The following is a 19,701-nucleotide window of genomic DNA, read 5'->3' as shown; positions in this document are numbered from 1 at the left end:
CCATGGCAGGTTAGATGACATTGAAACATTTTTTTTTCTGCATGTGTATTAATTTAAAATGTTATGCCTTCAGGAAACCATCATTAATAAGTGACACCTTAGTAAGACCATGATTTGGATATTTTCAAAGCCAGAACTAACCTAGAATATTGGGGATGAAGGGAAGTAGAGAGTTCAGAGAAGAAAATCCAGGGCATTTGGGAGAGCAGATGTGGTAGAAGCGAGAGGAGAGCAGTAGCTGCCAAAGAGAAGAAGAACACCAAGTGTTCAAAGGTGCCATGTAGGATGGGCAGCCCAGAAAGTCAATGTAGGTCCATAGTCTTAAAGACTACACCAGTAAGTCTGTAGGGGAGTGCTAAAGGCTTAAGTGTAAGTTGCCAATGATTAGTGGTCTAAGGAGTTAATCTGCCCTATTTAAATGTTGCCAACCCCAAATGAGAACTATTCAATGATATCACAGCTTCTTTTCCTTTATTTTCAACATCTTCCATCTGCTCATATACCATGTAACTATGTATCATGCTCAGAAACGGAGTGCAGGCTCCACGGAATTCTCTCCATCCCTCTGCTGCTCCCTTGTGAGATTGTGCCTAGTGCTGAATGTGTCATTGAGAGGTATTTCCAGAGTGAATGAAGGGAAAGGGTGCAGAGCGGTCTAAGGCTATGTCCTGTTTACACGCTAGCTACTTCCTTTCTTTGAATATCTTTGAGATATTCTTTGTAGCTAAACTTTTGAATGCCTTTATGACTAGGGCAGAAGAAAGACGATTTGAGTTTTTTGTGTAAGAGAGCCACATTATTTCACTGATCTGTTTGGGGTTCCTAGTTATTTATGGACCTTATCAGACAATCTTACAGATTTATAATGCTATTTCTTACCACTACAAATTCCATCATAGACTCAGGACAACCATACTTGAATTTAGAAAACTTACTAATACCAACTTCTTCTTCATCGTTTTCTCTCTACTGTCTAAATGCAGTACTCTGGAAGTACAGAGTGTGGGGCAGGTAAGACCTCCATGGACTGCTAGAACAAGGCCATGGCAACTGTCGCCATAGCAACTGTCCACTTCCACCCCGCAGCCATACCCTCAGATCCCCACTTGACAAACAAGCTACCTCTGGGGCTCTCTTTGCCAGTTTTGGTCATCTGAAGCCTCAACACACACATTCCTCAGAAGAAGGACATTTTCATGGCCATTTTGTACATCTGTGGGTTTTTTGTTGTTTTGTAAATACAGCTCAGGAATGACAGGCTATAATTAGTCCTCTGCTGAGCCTGGTTACAGACCCTACTGGGGATCATTTTGTTTGGATCTGCAGAGAGTCTTGCTGTTTGTCTCGACCCATGATATTTTACTATGATAACCTAATAACAGCTTGCAATTTATGAGAGCCCATGCCCTACAGCTCCCCCCCATGTACCAGAAGGAAAAAAGAAAACAAGCATAATGCAGTTCTTTGATCACAAATAATAGAGCTCAAATCAGCCATTTTTCTTGTGCATGACGTATAAGATTTATATTTGCTGAGCTAAATGAAGGTTATTAAATATGGTCACTCACCAATTTAGCATCTTTGGTGATCATGTGCTGGGAAAGGTTTCTACATCATGGAAGGCATTTTATGGATTTAATTTTTAGAATGAAGCAGAGTATAAACAAGTAATATATAGCTTATATTTCATTCCTGAGAGAAGGCAGAACGTAAGGTCTGTGTGCTGGAGTAAAGATGGTATCCAGCTGGTACTACACATAAATGCCAAGTGCCACGACTTCATATTTATACCATGCTCTATCCCAAACAGATATCAACATTCTTTTATACCCACAGTAAGATTTATCATTCAAATTAAGTGATAATTGTATTTGCCTTCTTCTCTAACAATACCAATGAGCCTGAAGTCATTCTGATGCTCACACTGTGTCCATGACATGGTAATGAAGTGACACCTTCTTGTAGCCTAGTATTTCTTCTTATGAGTTTGGCAGCAATGTGGAATTCTTTGTACAGGGTGATTGGCCATGGCAAATAGGTCCAGGTTTCTGTATTCTCTCCCTAACAGTTGTGATAGGTCTATATCTATCATGACACTTTGGGAAATGAGAAACTGAACTAATGACCCTAGGCTCCTTAACACTGGCTGTGATCAACAAACTGAAGTGGTCAAAGTCATAGATAAAAGACTTATACAACATTAAACATTGGGGAGCACCCTATAATTCCTCAGTGTTGATTGTAAGTGTCATTGTGTAATTTTTTCCTTCTAGGAAACAAAAGTGTATGAGTTAATAGTATTTCTGTGGAGAAGGTACTTGGAGGTATTTGGATTGCTTTAAAGATGTCAAAATTTACGGATGCCCAAAGCAGCTAAGATGAAAAATACCCCCACGGAGTTGCAAGATATCTGGTGAAAACATCTTTAAGTGTGTGCAGTAAAGTCCATCCTTATGTACTATAAGAGGAAGTACAATTGCAGTAAAACAGAGAACCCACATTTTTATATTAAAATGTCTTCAATGGTAACTCAGAAAAGACAGAACTGTTGAGTCAGAAAGTGTGTAAGAGATTTCTTGAGGCTGGAGGAAGAAATCAAGACTATATGTCAATGATAGGGAATCTTATTGGGAGTATTCAATGTCCTAAAACAAGAGTTTTTTAGGGTAAAAATAGCAGAACTGAGCAAATTTACTAAACAGTCAGTATGGGTTGTTCTTCAAATGTGTGAATTTTATGGGTTGAAGGTAATACTTGAATAATGTGTTAAAAATGTAGGATTGGCCGTATTTAAAAGAACAGAAGAGTAGCCTTTGAGATTTTATATTATCCTATTTCCAAATATAAGGATAAATGTAGGAAAATCAACCAAATAGCATTCCACATCCCTGTCAGAGGACTAGCTGCACACTTTTGGGGCTAAAGGGACTGAGATCTTTATTTTACATGAAATTCACTTCTTGTGAAAGGTACCTAAGATTGAAAGAAGTGGGGACTTACATTCTCTCACAACACACAAGCATAACAGTATTTCAAGTATAAGAAGACACACACACACACACACACACACACACACACACACACACACGCACATGTGCATATACATATACACATAGCATCCTGTGTTTCCTGTTGTCCTTGCTTTGAGCGGCAGAGAGTATGTAAGAAGTCTCAGATAAGAGAGAATGGAGTATTTTTAGAGCTTCTCTCTTATCCTGTGATTCTAATAAGGCTGACTGAAATTGGCTGGTGTGCCATTGGGGCACCAATCCAAGGCCTCTGTAAGGTTTCAGGCTGGGTGTGACACATGCTGAGTATCTATGCTCCCTGGACTGCCTCCTGTGGGATGACATCATTGCTATCATCCCGGTCATGATCCAGCCCTGTGTTCAATGCCATGTGTTCATACAGTATTGAGAAAAATAAGTTAAGGGCTGTAACTGTCAGCAGGAAACTTTTAAAGCCATGCAGTACAGGCTCTCCGTCTGATCAGAAAGAGTAAAAACTGCAGGAGGGTTTGAAGTGGATCTCCCAGGTGTTTTCGACTCTTTGCATGGCCGCTTTTGTGAAGTGTTTTACTTTAGACCAAAAGGCAGTTGTGACATTGCTCAGAGAAGAATTCTTACAAAATCTGGTATCCAACCCTCTTTTACTTTGCTATCTTTGTCAAGTTTTGCTCTTGTACACTTCTTTCAACTTCAGTTAACATCACCTAACTGCGGGCACAGCGCTGGTGAGTACTGATCACTTAACCCCAGATGGCTCCCGGCTATAGCAGGGTTAGGATGGGGTCTGTAGGAAAGTCACTGAAGTGACTAATGCTGCTGGGGGCTGCTTCCCTGGTACTGTCCCCATAGCCTTGCCTCCAGCCCGCCCGACTGTGGGTCTGACAGTCCTGTTTTCATAGCTATGACCTTTCTTGGTAGTGAAGAAACTGGCTGTCTAATGTAAGAGTAATGAAGACGAAGCCCTGCTGCTCCAAGGCAGCCTCTTGGAGGAGCCGACACCATAGGCACTGGGGAATCTTGGCTCCAGGTAGACCATTTGGGACGACAGAAAATGTTTACCATTTAACTGGATATGCATACACGCTGTGGAGTGGCTCCCCTTCAATACTGTGAGTATCTGACTTGAAGTGCAATGTTCAGAGGCTGGAGCTCAAGAAGGTATAATGCAATTGCAGGAAATAAAACTGTTAAGGATATCTACCCACCAACCCCCCCCCCCCCCCCCCCAGCACAATAGATCAAGGGAGATACACCAATAATTTATGCGGCTACCCATGCTTTAGTAGGTATACTTGGGCTAGGTACCCCAGAGGACTAAACTTTCTAACTAGAAGACTGAAATAGAAGAAAAAGGAGATATAACATTTCTTTTAGTATCTACTTCACACTTCTCCTGCTGCCAGCTACTTTAAAGATGAGTGGTTTTCACAAACAGCACTATGAGATATATTTTCAATTCCTCTCCCACCCCCGTGAATTTCTTCATGCCTACGTGGACGTTTGCAAGTGTGTGGGTTCACATACATACAAATACATGCATGTAGAGGCCTACGGTTGATGTCAGATTCTTCCTCTATGGCTCTGTCTTAGTTACTGAGTCAGGATCTCTCACTGAACCACGAGCTTGCTGACGAGCCTAGTGGAGGCAGCCAGCTTGCTCCAGGATTCTCCCGTCTCTACATTCTGAATGCTGGCATTATAGCTAGGCAGCCATATCTACCCAGCATTTATGTGGCTCTGGGATTCCCAATCCCAATACTCACCCTCCTGCTTTCAGGACAAGCAGTTTAATTGCTCAACCACCTTTCCATTGCAGAGAGATTTTTGTTTTGTATGAGTCAGGCCAAGAAACCAAGGCTTGCAGGTGTTAGACAATGCGCCTCCACGGCATGTCATGCACAGTAGTATGCAGAAGGGGAGGGGTTGGTTTACACCCTGTTGCACCTGACTTGAATGCTTGTGTTCTTTTATATTGCTTTAATGCATGTGCTTTTATATCCCGGTTACTGAGAGAAGGGAGTACAGTCTTTCTCAAACTGAAGTCTGTGTCGCATTAACCTGTCTGCTTGTGAGTTCTATACCAAAACACCAGGTCTTTGTGGACAGGAAACAAGGAGAAACTAAGCCAATGTGATTCCCTGCTGTCCTTTTTGGAGCTCCGATGGCTGCTGATTCAGAATAAATGGGTAGAATGTCCCACTGAGAAGTGCTTGCTTGGGTTGGGTGTTACCCTGTCCCCTTCTGACCCTACGTCTGTGCTTAAGAGAAGGGTGGAGCAAGTGTGTTTCTTGACAAATCTTTGGACTGACGTTCACCCTCACTCTCCTGGAGACTGACTTCCAAAGCTAACAATAACCCTTCATTTGTCTGTTTGGAGAGCATCCTGAATGTACTTCCTCTAGTCTCCACCCACCCACACCTAGACAGCTGTGTACTACAGGTAGCTAGACTTACTTAGCCTGGCAATGGCCAAATCTCCTTGTTCCCATGCGTCAGCCACACATACCTGTGCTGATAAGAAATGTCTTGGCATTTGATTTATTGCTAGCTATTTCAGAGCTGAATTTTTCGAGTAGACTAAGCTTTAACATTTTTACTTATAAAATAATGAGTATAGGATGATAAAGGCAAGTCTTTACTAATTTCAGAAATTGTTTGAAACATAAAGCCTATTATCTGATTTTTATTCTAAAGCGAATAAGAAGCTGGGATCAAGAGTTTGCATATAGCCACAGTGTGACATGCTTTAAAAGTGAAAAATGTCAAAACGGAGGCAAAGAGATATGAATAATTCCCAGAAAATTGTAAGGCATATGGGGAAGCATTCATACAGTATTTTAAATACACATTTAAAATGGCAGAGCGGAATGGTTAAGAATTGTATTATAAGTTACACAAATTCCATCCATCTGAACTTAAACCAAGCGTAGACAAATAATTTATTCTCCTAACTTGGTGAAACGTGAGAAAAAGACTTAGTGTTCATTTTCTTTTGAGCTGTGGAGTTGTCTTTAGAGAAAGCCACTGCGGTCTCCAACCCTAGATGTGGTATCTCATACACTTCCAGCGGTGACATTGAAATTTGTCTCTCCTTATCAGAATGACTTCTGCCACATGCCATCTGTCTTAAGGACCACTGAGAAATAAAGCAGCCTGATGTGGAAACTGCGAAACACTTCCTACTTAAGCACAATACAGAATGTGTTAGGCTTGGGAGCTACTAGAAGCTGGGAAATGAAAAATCCACGCATAAACCATTAATAATGAATAATTTTTGTTATAAAAGTAACACAAAATAGTTTGAATTTTAGTGCAGGGAAAAACTAAACAAAAGGAACCATATTGCCTTTTGGATTAGTATCTAAGGAGCAAAATACATAGACTGAGGTTGCAAAGAACCAACCTCACGTCACTTAAAAATGTAAATAATAGGCATGTGAATATAGTGCATACACCTAACACACACTAGAGCTTTATGGCCACCTGCAAAGTTTCCCCTCTTGCTCATAACTTCTCTCTACCCATCAGCATGTTCCCCAATCCTTTTGACATTATTTAGAATTGATCTTAGTATAAAATATGAGGTAATTAATTTCTGTATCTTATATTAATGTACAGAACATACAGAACATATTAGTAAATCTTCTAACCAATTCAGTTTGAACTGCCATAAGTACTAGTGCTCATTTTTTTTTCAGGCAGAAGAACAGGCACAGAGAGTCAAGAAGTCACTTAGACCCACACTGTGAAGGAAGAACAGAAGTATAGACACCTGGACTATACTCCTGGATGTACATCAGTGCCACAGAAAAAAGAAAATGGTGGATAGTAAATAGGACCAGCTTTATCTCAAATTCTTTTGTGGTATTTAAAATTCAAAAATGATATAAGCTTCTCCAAGATAAGAGCTATTGTTTGTGAATTTTCTATATATACATTGAAAAAAAAAAAGTTCAAAGCCATCCAGAATTGTGTCTCCTTACATGCCTTAAAACCTCGAGAGGGAAATAATTCCTGCATGGCATATTTCAAAGGATAAAGGGATAACCAGAGCACTGAAGGGAACAGAAAAATCTTACAGTGCCAGGGGCTAAAAGACAGACTGGAATATTCATGTTTTAGATTGTTCTGGCTCACAGTGAGTGTCTGGCAATGGGAGGCTCAGGGGCGGTGAGCAGGCCTCAGGGACAGACCAGTTGAAACAATGGAGAAAGACCAAGGCCAGACTGGGTGGGGGGTGGAAAATGCTCATAACTGCTCAATGCCTAAGAGATTCACTTGTCACTACAGAATGATCTCTTTCTGAATCCAATGTAACAAGAATCTAGATAGAGGAAACCCTATATCTAGAAACTGGCATAGGAAGCAGAATGCCTTGGCTCCATAAATGGAATTTATCCAAATAAACTACTGTGAGCTAAATTAAATGTCCCATCAAAGGAGGCCTCTCCTTTTCAGAAGGCTGCTGCCAAGTGTTTATCCTCATGTTTTTTTCCTTGAATATGGAGCTTTCTTTTCCACAGAAACAGTGGGATGTGATAGAGTTTTGGACTTGGAAGACAATACAGTTTACCTAAAAATTTAAAAGTGCTGGTCTGAGTTCTGTGAATATCCTATCTAGGGAGCTCGATATACATTTAATATTATAACAAAGCACAGAAGCTTTCCACATATTACAACAACTAATTGTTTTATTGGGTTCACCTAGTACGAAATCAATTGTTATGGTCCAGTTTTGATATGAGTTGTGGTTGAGGTTTATCAAAGCTATAGGTACATTAGAGGCAATTTACTCCTACTTTCTCTTAGCTGGTTGCTTGTCTCAGAACTTAGAGCTGGAAAGTTGAAGTTAGTATGTTGTATGACCCATGATCAAGGAGGTAGTATAAAGCTCTGGATCCTATATCAATAGGATAAGGAATTTGAGAAGGGGGCAAGTTCTGGTCTATGAGAAAAGAAGAGAGGACTAGAATTTCTCACAATAGGAAACTTAAAAAAATTATATTATTACTATACCCATAGAGCAGAACATTGCTTAAGCCCCATCAGAGAAGTAGATGGTAATTAACAAAGGGATTCACAAGTGGACAGTGTGCAGTGGGTGAGAGACTCTGGAGCACTCAACACTGAACGGGTGTCTTCATCAAAACTTCCTTTCAAGGTTCAAGGGTCTATGTAGAAGAGGAGGTAGGAAGAGTATAAAAGCCAAAGGTGGTTGATGACCCCAAGGAAACAGTCTTCCAGACAGAATAATACCGATACATGTGTGAACTCAGACTGTGAGAGCATATTTAAGACTCATCAAAGGTTCAAACCAGACCAAGTCCCAGCACTGGGCAGGGGAGGCTGCCATAAACTCCCACTCCTAACCAAGAAACTACTTGCAGCTGATACCTGGTGAGTATGCCCCATGCTAACACAAAATAAACTCAATGATATTTGTGTGTGTGTGTGTGTGTGTGTGTGTGTGTGTGTGATGGGGGTAGTTACATATGAATCAACTTTTACCTGGCACTGAGGTTCCAAGAGCGACAAACACAACTGCAGTCACAGAATCTTTGAGACCAATGGTGCAGCCAAAGTGGGAAGCCAGATCTCCAATGAAGGCTGTCAATAGGCCAATCATGAGGATGGAGACAATGAAGCAGGCCCAGCCATTCCAGTATTCTGTAGGTGGGACGAAGGCAAACAGAACCTTCCAGAACACTGTGAGAAAGTGCATCACGTAATCAAAACAGGAGGGCAGCTTCTCCTCCCCACATTCATCATCATCGTCATCTTCCCCTGGAACAGAACACAGCATATTTCATTAAGATCCAGATATCATGGTCTTCTTCCATACTAGGTCAGGGTCTATGCCACACTTTTCTGAGGGAATGGAGACCATAAGAGGCCAATAAAGCTTAAAGTTTCTAAAAGTCAATCACCATGAGCCAATTATTTGTTATGGTACTCAGAGACCACACTGATAGAGCTCAGTGGTCAGTGACAAAAGCCGAGATATAATCAATACCCACTACCATATAATCAATAGGTATTGATTATATGGTAGTATACATACTACATACTGCATGTATCACATCCCAGTGGGGTTTGTTACCAGACTGATGAATATGACTTCTTGCCAAAAGTTAGAAAGCTGGGAAAGAACCTTCTTTCTAGAATTTGGAGAAAGTTCTACTGGGATTCTTCTCTTTCAGTTTAAAGTCTAATTCATAGTTAAATGACTCCTACAAGGTGATATTCAATCAAGGTTCCTTTGCACAGCAATGGACCATTTATACCATTCTAGATTCACTTCCTTTAGTTAAAGGATTTCACACTTTGTTTTACCCAAATAGTATTTTATCTGGCTTTAGAGTTAACATTGTTCCCCATATTCCTAGTCCTCCATCCGCTGCCTTCTCCACTCATCCTTTGGAATGTCTCTCACCCCTCTTCAGAGCTTTCATGGCTCCACATACTTAAAATTCTAGATGAATTGTTCTCAGTGTGTTTCCTAAGCAATGATAACAGGGAACTTACTAGAAGTGTAAATTCTCAATTTAATTGAATGTGGCAATAAGTCTGGACACTCCTTGTGATTTGACTGCATGTTCAATTTTTGAAGCTGCTGCTTTAACTAAAATTAGACCTATTTAATGTCTTCTTTTCTCCAGTTGACTGTGAACCCCTTAAGCATTTTTCTCTCTGGCGTTTGGTACCATCATCTCCATTACTTAGATGACTATTTTGTATCCCTAGCACTTGGTAACATCATCTCCATAACTTAGATGACTAGGTACATATTAACTGAGGGAATATATTCATAGATTTCTACTGATTTTATATCACCATGTAATTACATGATATATGGATGAAGATCACAAGTTATTCAGTTAAATCCACTTGAATATACAAAGAAATGTAGAAGGCTTGCTAGTTTAAAAGACCAGGAAGTTACTACTACTACTGCTGCTGCTGCTACTACTACTACTACCACCGCTAAATAATAATATAGTAACCTAAGTCAGATTTCATAAATAGATAATATAGCAGTAGTATAAATGCAGTCTACCTTAAGCAAAAATAACCCCCATTCATGTGTTTTCAAATGAAAGTAGTGGATGTCACTTTTCTCATAGTGATAGAAAATTCATGGTCATGTGTTTTGTGATGATTTTTAAAAGGAGCTCCTTGACCATTTTGTTTACTTCCTCCAACACCACCCAGAAGTAACTCTACTTTGTTCCAGCTAACATGGCTGGTAGCAGTGTGGCTGGACTCTAGTTGACTGAATGATCTGAGAGCTCCAGCACTGAGCAAATGCCTATGGTCTTTGTGGCACAGTCCAGGATGAAACCATCTGGGGCAAAAAGAAATGTGGAAAACCCCTTACACCAGTGGTTCTCAGTCTGTGGGTTCTGACTCCTTTGGGTGTTACTTATCCTGCATATCAGATATTTGCATTATAATTTATAAGAGCAAAATTACATTATGAAGTAGCAATGGAATAATTTTATAGTTGGTGGGGCACTACAACATGAGGGACTACATTTAGGAGGCATTAAGAAGACTGAGGACCACAGCCTTAAGCATATCAAGCTTGGAGCAGAGAGACCAGCTCATGAATCATGGGAGCGGGATGCTTGGGTTTGCTCCTGGCCATATAGGAATAGAGAGAGAAGCAATAGATTGCTCTTCCATGAGCACATTGTTGTAAATATTGCATACATATTTTGATTGTAGAAGATGCAGCCTGATCTTTGACACTTTGGGAGGTAGCCAATAGGCTACAAGGAGAAAGCCCTGGTGGGTGTACAGAATCACCTTTGTGAGCTATTTAGGGGAAGAAGTTCAGTCAAGTGAACTGACAGAAAAGTCTGTGAGTGAAAAAGCATGGTTGACTTCCAAGGCTCATGCTATCAGACTGAGAGATGTTTCTGTTCTGAAAGCACAAACTATATTTTGAATAAAGGCATCTGACATAGGCTACATTATACTCCTCCCTCCAGATCAATGCTTTGAAGCCCTAACCCCCAAACCTTAGAATGTGAGCTTACTTAGATATAGCACCTTGGAATAGTAAAGTGAGACTATGCATCAGAAAGGACATTGCCGTTGGGCATAGTGGCACAGACCTGCTGTTCAGCATTTTAGAGGTAGAGGCAAGAGCTAGAGTTTGAGGCAGTTGGGCTATACAATGAGATCTTATTGCAAATACATATATATGTGCAAGCTAAAGAGTTTCTTGGGAGGAACCAAACTTCACAGCTTGACGCACAGAGAATAAATTTCTTCTGTTTAAGCATCTAATTCGTGCCAGTTTATTATGGCAGCTTTGGCCAACCAACAGCAGCTCTTTGGAATCCTCCTGTATCACTACTTAAATGTGGGGTACATTTATCAACATGTCACATTGTAGTCACAACTATGTACAATTACTACATGTCACTTAAAAACAAAGTAACACTGTCCATGCATTGGGATATTTCCCAGTTTATTTCTTAGCAAATTTTAAGGTGGGTGGGAGATGAGAACCATGTTAATTTTGTGTTTGACTTGATAGCCTGACTCCTGTCCTTCCCATTCACATTCATAGACTTGTAAAGCACATGTACCTATATGCTCAGGAAAAGCACTGGGATTTCTGGTTATATTTATTTTTTATCAGATCATTTTATTTGCTTCTCTATTTATGGGTACGTTGTAATTTCTCAAGACATATGATTAAGATATTTGATGCACTGATCTGCCATCCACAGAAACACATTCTGCCTCTGCAAAATTATTTAATTTGGAAATGATTTAGTCTCAGAATTTAAAGATGAATCAGAAAGCAAAGAATGAAACTTCTCAAACAAAGTGACACATATAAATCAGGAGTAAATGTTCCATTTATCTTCAAGGTAGAATTAATAACATCTTTCCTAAGGAGGCTGTGGATCGGAATAATGAGAGGATTTGTACTAGGTATCTGAGGATGCTTTGAGCTAATGATGATCATGTAGCTCATCATTCTAACCTTCTTGGGTGTGCAGCTGCGCTCTCCCAGCATCATTTCATTGCTTAGTTAACGAGCTATTTCCTAAGATTATAGTCTAGATTTTTAAAACAAAATATTATAAGCAAAAGATGTTGTGGTATGCTCTTTTAATCCCTGGGAAACAGAGGCAGGTGGATCTCTGTGAATCTGAAGCCCAGCTAGAGTGATTCAGTAACACCTTGACTCAAAAACAAAACAAAACCACCAGTGTGTGTGTGTGTGTGTGTGTGTGTGTGTGTGTGTAAGAGAGAGATAGAGATAGAGATAGATAGATAGATAGGTAGAGAGAAAGAGAGAGAGAGAGAGAGAGAGAGAGAGAGAGAGAGAGAGAGAGAGAGAGATTGAGAGGGGGAAGGGGTTAGAGAGAGACTATCTCATAGTCTTCCAGTGTTATAGGGAATCTTAAATGTTTTCCTGCTTAAGTCTGAAATGAGAAGCCCACATATATCTTATAATCTTATAGCATTTTAAAGTATGTGTTCATTTTTTCCCCGGAATCTCACTGCACATTATAAATTTTAATGATTAGCTGACAAGTCATATAACTATTAAAAATGACCACTGACTGCCATGCATGCTGCACAATTATCCTACCCTAAGGAAGGTCAAGAGTGTATTCTGAGCATCCACTGCCCACTGGACTATCCTTAAGAGTATGCTTCTTGCTAAGAGCAAAGAATCATGAGCCCCTCATACCTTGGCAACACTTTTTATGCCATATCAGAGAAGACAGCAATCGGCTGGTTCTGTAGCTGGCCAGTAGAGCATTGCTTGGGGCTACATGCTCCCTTTACTCCCCTCCTCTGTCCTAGCATAGAGATAGACAAGTTGGTGGGCTTGCTTTTATAGGCGCCCAGCTAAATCCTCTTATCTTAGAATCCTTCTTTTCAGCTTTATAGATTCCACTAATGGAAAGATAAACAATCTGGGTTCCAATAATCCCTCCCGGAGCCTTATAAATGGCTTCCCTGATACATGATGGCTTCTATAAATATAACCATAAAATAGATAAAAATAGTCAAGTCATTAAAAGTGCAGGTAGTAGAGACAGCCTCACTTCAACTATTGATGCAATTACAAGGTGCTGCCGCTTCCCTGAGCACAGATCAAGGTACCAGCTCAATGGGCTGTGGATGGGAGTGTGAGGCTTGGCATCAGCTGATAACTTATCCTCTGAAGTAAACAGGTGCTAGCTGACATCTCTCCAAAGACATGGGCGTCAGGGAGCGCTCTGAGAATCTGAAAAAGAAACTGCTTAGATGTACCACACACTTGACCCAGAAACACTGAAAGCCAATTTCTGTCTTGTCACTTGCTCTGGGAAGACACTTAGATTTCCCAGGCCTCAGATCCACGTCTTTCCCATGAGTTTGGTAACTGCTGCATCACAGTGCTGCTTTGAAGACTGAACGAGGAAAGATCCTTGTCCTTTGTCATAGTGTGTGCCACTTGATAGACAGATGTGCTACCGTGCAGTTGCTTGCTGGCCAGAAGGGAATAAATGAACCCAGCCCCAGCAGCCTGATGTCACTGGATCTCTGTTCTGCTCAAGCAAACCCCCATCACTACCACTTCCCTGAGCTAACTTATTTTTAAAGAAAGGAAGGTGTGGGGAGAAGGAACATAAGGAGATACCTAGCAAGGGATACACATGGAGCAAAACAAACAAATCCACAAACAACAAACAACCAAAACCAAACCAAACCACACCAAGCCCCCAAACCAAAAGTTCAACTCTCATAGTGATCTTATGGTGACCTTTCAGTGATCCCATAAGGTGGGCATCATTATTGTCATCTTGCATGGGAAGAATCTCAAGCTTAGGGAATTAAATAATACATATATATATATATATATATACATACATATATAATAAAAGTAACCATTACTCAGTGGGTGAGTAGTTAGGCTGTGATTTGATCTACTGTCCTGAAGGAAGCACATTCCTACATGATGCTTTATTGGATCAAGTATGTTTAACATTGCTTAGATAGTGATTTAACTCTTCCATTGCCTAGTGCTATGTAGATACCATGCTGTGCCCTCTACAAATATGAAAATATTGGCACATAGTCAGTAATATTTGAATTCTATCATTCTAAGACATCATTAGTGTATTCTGAGTCAGACATATGCTATCCTTTATGTCTTTGGGGACCATACACACAGGGAAACAAACAGGATGGGCATCACAGTTGTGACCATTTGGGAATCCCTGCTTTGGAGAGTATCCCATTTTTACTCTAAAAATTCTAATGGACAAAGGTCAGCCTTCCAGTTCAGAACCAAGCATACTGACCTGTATAAGACTGTCCATTCTGGGACGTGGGCAACTGTTTAAAGGAACGTAAGTGTATTGGTGTAAGTGGGTTGGATGAAGTAGACTGCTGCTAACCTGGGTTGGTGTATGAGTCCTTTACATGTATCCACAGTAAGCACTCTGTTCCACTATTCCAGATGTTTCTCTTCTACAACTTAACACACAGAAATAAGCTAAGTGCTACCATCCTGTTCTATTTTGATTTTCCCTTGCTTGCAAAGGGAAAAGACAGAATATTTTGATAGAAAAGGCAAAAGGAAATAAAGCCATCAGCCAAACGGCTAACTAACCCTTTCTTTTCTTCAGAGAGAAAGAACAACAGCAGTAAAAAATGAAAACAAAAACAAACCCAAAAAAACCCAAGAGCAATAATAACAAGAGCAGCAACAGCAACAGCAATAACTGTTGGTACCAGGACCTCTGAAACCTGTGACCTCACATAGGTGACAGCGCGACCTACACACCTATTGCCAAGACTATGGTCACCATATTCCCAGAATACATTGGGCTCATCTCCCACCTTTACCTGTTACCATGTCACTATCCATATATATAAGAGGAACGTCCTTCCCTCTCTCTCTTCCCCCTCTTCTCTTTCCACTGCCATCTTGTCCTTTCCCCTCTCAATAAACCTCACATTGCTTCCATAGCAACGAGCCATTTCATATATATATATATATATATATATATATATATATATGCCTCTTGAAGTGGACAGTGCTTCTTGGGGAGAGTAAGAGCCTGGCTGTTGGCCACTTTTCTTGCTGCCTGAGCCATGGAGCCAAAGGCCTGAGAGAGAGACTCTAGTGTTACAAGTTATTGGCCCCCCCACCCCCATAATCTAGTGGCATCAGAGTTAGCATGGAGATACAAGCCCTAGAATCTGTGGGACACTGCCATGCAGAGTGATACCTGGGTCACTTGGGATCCAGTTCTCTCCAGTTTCCATCCTACTTCTATCAGTGAACACCTTGGATCCCAAGATCATTGTCCATCAAGGTTGAGTTGAAGATTGCTATAGCATTTATAGCTGGGACTGCTGGCCTAGTCTTGGGTGGAGAAGATACTCTATACACTATACACTTTAACAGTTATTTCCAGGCCACAAGCAGCTGTGGGCCATTCTTCTTTATAGGGTCAGTGTTTATTCTTAGGGAGCCAAGAGCCAGGTGATAACAATATTAGAAAGGGACCCCAGAGAGTAACCCACTTTTAATGTGTGACTCTCAAACTTGGCTGAGACACATGAGCCTCTGGGAGGTTCTACGAAGATCAGAATGTTTCCCTGCTTAGGTCTTTCCAGCTCTAGTTAGAAAGGTTAACGCAGCTGAAGAAATATTTCATGTGACAGAAATATTTCTCAGCCCCTTAGTCACTGTCAAAATGAAAAACGGATGCACTAAGGACTTCTAGCTCTCTGTAAGTTGGATTATTAACAAAATGAAACTGTTAGAAGGGGGAACATCGACTATTTGAGTGTAATACCACCCCCCCTTTCTTCTACATAGTCATAATTACAGTTTGACATTATCTGTCATGCATGTTTTTGCCTCCTGGCTCTTCCCCCAATATTATAGCAGAGTGAAGACTCTTGAAATTCAATGTTCTTTAATCATCTTTTAATTGCAGTATTGAAAGATTTTTCAGGTTCGTGCAATAGAAACATATTTCCTTCAGGCTTGAGTAACCTAAGAGACAAGCCTTCCGCAAGCGGAACTACCCACCGCGCACACACACCTCCTGCTAGCTGTGATGGTTTAGTTATAGAGGGTAGTAGTTGGGCACACCAGGTTCTAAGACTGACCTGGGGGCTCCTTTAGTCCTTTGTAAATATCAGTGGCTGTGTCTAAACTAGCCTCTGGTGGTGAGGGAGGCTGGCCTTGGAGGAGCTGATGTTATATTCCAGGAAAATGTTAAAGTTTACATAAGGGTAGCTATGTACCTGAGTCTCCCCCCATATAGGGGACGTCAAGGATACCCGGTCCCTGAAAACGTCGTGTGTACCGAAGCTGTGGGAACTAGCTCCCTCTCTGCACACTTACTTCCATGCGCTTGGAAAAAGATCTTTACCTCCTTCTTTACGTTCCTGGGAACCTAACATATTAATGAAAAATTTAAGGCTGTGCCTTAAATGCAAGTGGCTTGCTCACAAGTTCTAATAGTTTTCTGCTGCTTCAGTTCCATGATTAACTGGATACATTATATCCACAGGGAAAAATGATCTCTGTCCTTTGCACAGCAAACATTCATTGAGGTACAATCTGATATCATTGGCATGGTTTTGTGAAAGGTATAATTGAGAAATATCTGCAACCTTTAAGCCACTGTGTGGTGCACAACCATTGCTCTAGTCTTTCTGGGACCAGCTGGTTCTACTTTATTCTTAAGAATTCAGCTTTTCTATGAGTGAGTCTCAGGTTAGTGGTTTATATCAGTTTTGCGGAAACTGGGATTCATCTTTTTTTTGATCCAAATTCCCTCTGGCCATCAAGCAGGAAGGACTCCCGCCCTTCAGTGGCGATAACAACTTTCCTTGGACCATTTTCCTGACCTCAGGACCCCCTGCATAGGTTGTTCTGATTCTTGGAGTCTATTGCTAACAAAGTGGTAGGGTGAGAATTGTACCTAAAGTTCTAATCATGGCCTCAGTTTACACAGTACGAAGCGATTGCGATTGCTCAGGTTATCCTTCATCTGTTTGTTCCTACTTCCTTCTCTCTGTTGTTCAGTAAGATCTCCATAAATGGGGCCCACCATTGAAAACAAGGATCTGCTCATGATTTACATGGATCCTTACAGAGGCCCTAGTTCCTTCTTTGGATAAATTGGTACAGTCAGACACAACTAGGTTTTTTCTTGTGTGATGAGATTTTTAAAAACGTGTGTGTGTGTGCACGAGAGGTGGGGGGCTGGCTAATTGAGAATTCCCTAAAATGATGTATCCTCAGAGAAATAGCCATGCATAGAGGAATCATGCCAAGGCAATAGATGTGCCTGTGCATAGTGAGCACATTGAGCCAAAGTGGTTTACAGGCATGGATCTCTGGGATGCTTGAGTAGGAATCCAACATCTCTCCCCACGTTGATAAGTGTTGCGCAATAGTGTGACACAGTGTTTTTGTGAAACAGTGTGAAAAGGGAAAAACTATTCCCCCAGGAAAGGCCTTTTCACCCCAAACTATTCACTCAGGCAAGGCTTTTTCACCCCCCTCTCATGCTGCTAACACTCTGGGCTCAGGAAAGTCCCTACTTTTGCTACCTAGTCTTGGGGTGTCCCATCACTGAGAAGCCCATAGGTTGTTAAACAGCAGTTAGAATGTCTGTCTGGCTCACAAAGGCAGCATCCCACAGCTCCAGTAGGAAAAAGAGATCACTGCTGTACGGTGGCAGCAAGAGCCCTGAGTTCTAAAGCTGCTGCCTCTGTGCTGTGCTCCTCATAGGAGACTCTCTTCCTTACTGGTCACAGCCTTTATTTAAAACGTGGGAAACTGGAATGGATTAATAGACTCCTGTCCAGCACTTTGCCAGGCTTTGGACTGAAAATTCGATAATAAGAAAAAAGATGCAACATTCAGCCAGGAATGTCCAAACAAAGACAAAGAAGGAAATACGTGCGGGGTGGGGAGTGTGTTTGTCAAGGTTGATTCAGGCAAGTGGCTTTTCATTCCAGGATTAGGGATGACAAGGTCAGCAAGAATTAGTGTGGTAGGATGCTGTGGATGGGTTGTTGTTGCTTAAAGGATATGTGTGTGTGTGTGTGTTAAGTGTGCAAGTGTGCATGTTCAGGGCATTGTGTTTATTCTGTTTTCCAGTTCTTAGGATGACATTGAAATAGTTCACCCACTGAAACAGTAGACAAAGGCTGCCACCTGGGGATGGAACATGCCCCTGTGTCTGGAGCACTAATGTGGGTAAGCAACAGCTAAATCGGTCTTCATATCCCAGCAGTCAATGCCAACAAAAGAGCTGCTGGATGCAGAGCTGGAGTGTTGTTGGCAGAGCTCAGCTGTTGCCTCCCTCTCCAGACAGAAGCTGCCTTAGAGCTCTGACTTCAGGCTTAGGAAGGAACGCGCTGACTCATTCTGAGGACTTCCGTACAGTGTTCTCCTCAAGATTTTTGTAATAGGCAATTTAAGAGAAAAATGGACCAATAAGCCAATATTCTTTTCTAAAAAATAAAAAAAATAAAAAAACCCAGCTAACACATATCCAGGAAGCAGAAAATAATTGCTCTGCCCGCCCCCTCCCTCCCTGTCTTTTGTACTAGCACCCATTTTGCCTGGTGGCCTGCCTTGTTCAGAAATGCTGACGGGAGGCTGAGGGTCTGCCTACTACCACTGACATTTTTATGTTGGTGAATATCTTAGGCCCTCCCTACTAATATGACCTAGACTTGTCTCCTACAAAGAGTTTCTGGAAATTACTCTTGGTCAGATTTTCTCACTCACTTCTTTAACTTTACTCTTCCTTGGGCAGGTTCATAACTATTGGCTAAATGGCAAGAACATTCCACCACCACCATGCACAGGCAATGCCACTTTAAATATGAATTATTTGCATATTCAAATTGTATACACATATTTTCCATTTACAACTGTATACTTACATACCTTTGTCTGCCATGTGTGTATGGATTTTGTAAAAGTAAAGGATTCCAGATGTCTCACAGTGTTTCCGAAGCACAGCATGTGTGTAAGAATGTCTCTGTCTCCATCTGTCTAACTACCCTCTCTTAGAAAAAATACTATAACATGCTTACTTTGAACAGTATACCTGATATTTGTGGTGACCTTTGACTAAAAACAACTGTATAATTTATCTCCACACATACTCTAATGCTGATGTTCCTTCTTCGTTAAACTTAGACCCCCAGTTTCAAATAACAGTACTATGCAAGTAGATTTTGCAAGGTGAAAGATCATTTAGGGGGTTCCTTCAGTATTTCTGTGTCTCCAAGACAACTCATAAAGCTCTATGTTCCAATCCCTTCCATTCCCAAAGGACTTAAAGCAACACAATGAGGCCTTGGGGTTCTTTTACTATTTTACCTCAAGTGGTCAAAAGCAGCTAAGGATTTCAAGCATAACATTTAAAAACTAAGTGATTTAGATGCACGTCCAATTACAAGGAATGTGTTTCAGCTATGCACTGAGAGAAGGGATGTGAGCTAAGTTGGATGGCAGCAAGGCCATCCACTCTGCCTTGCAAGTCATTGCTGTTCTACTGACAGAAGGCTGGTCAAGCCTGTGGGTAATTCTAGGCATGAAGAACACGGGTAGAGATCTGACCTGTAACCAGTTAAGATGACTAACAAGAGGCACATGGGGCCAAACTCAAAGCTCACTGGG

At 41.1% G+C, this 19,701-nt stretch overlaps 1 protein-coding gene and 1 long non-coding RNA gene across 12 annotated transcripts in view; one reads left to right on the top strand and one right to left on the bottom strand.

The window, feature by feature from the left end:
- Positions 1 to 19,701, bottom strand: part of Slc8a1 (solute carrier family 8 member A1) — a 354,487-nt gene that overhangs the window by 25,192 nt on the left and 309,594 nt on the right. For all 11 annotated transcript variants that reach the window (XM_031357163.1, XM_031357161.1, XM_031357165.1 and 8 more), the window contains one exon: positions 8,517 to 8,792. In XM_031357163.1, the coding sequence (XP_031213023.1) occupies positions 8,517 to 8,792 (276 nt within the window). The remainder of the gene's footprint in view (positions 1 to 8,516; positions 8,793 to 19,701) is intronic.
- On the top strand, positions 786 to 6,970 carry LOC116080686. The gene is made up of 2 exons (XR_004114541.1): positions 786 to 1,011; positions 6,707 to 6,970. It is a non-coding gene; the product is annotated as an uncharacterized LOC116080686 (long non-coding RNA).

Source organism: Mastomys coucha, unplaced genomic scaffold (genome assembly GCF_008632895.1).
Source record: "Mastomys coucha isolate ucsf_1 unplaced genomic scaffold, UCSF_Mcou_1 pScaffold6, whole genome shotgun sequence".
NCBI lineage: Eukaryota > Metazoa > Chordata > Mammalia > Rodentia > Muridae > Mastomys > Mastomys coucha.
The sequence above is the reverse complement of the archived record's forward strand: the minus strand, read 5'-3'. Positions and strand labels throughout refer to the sequence as shown.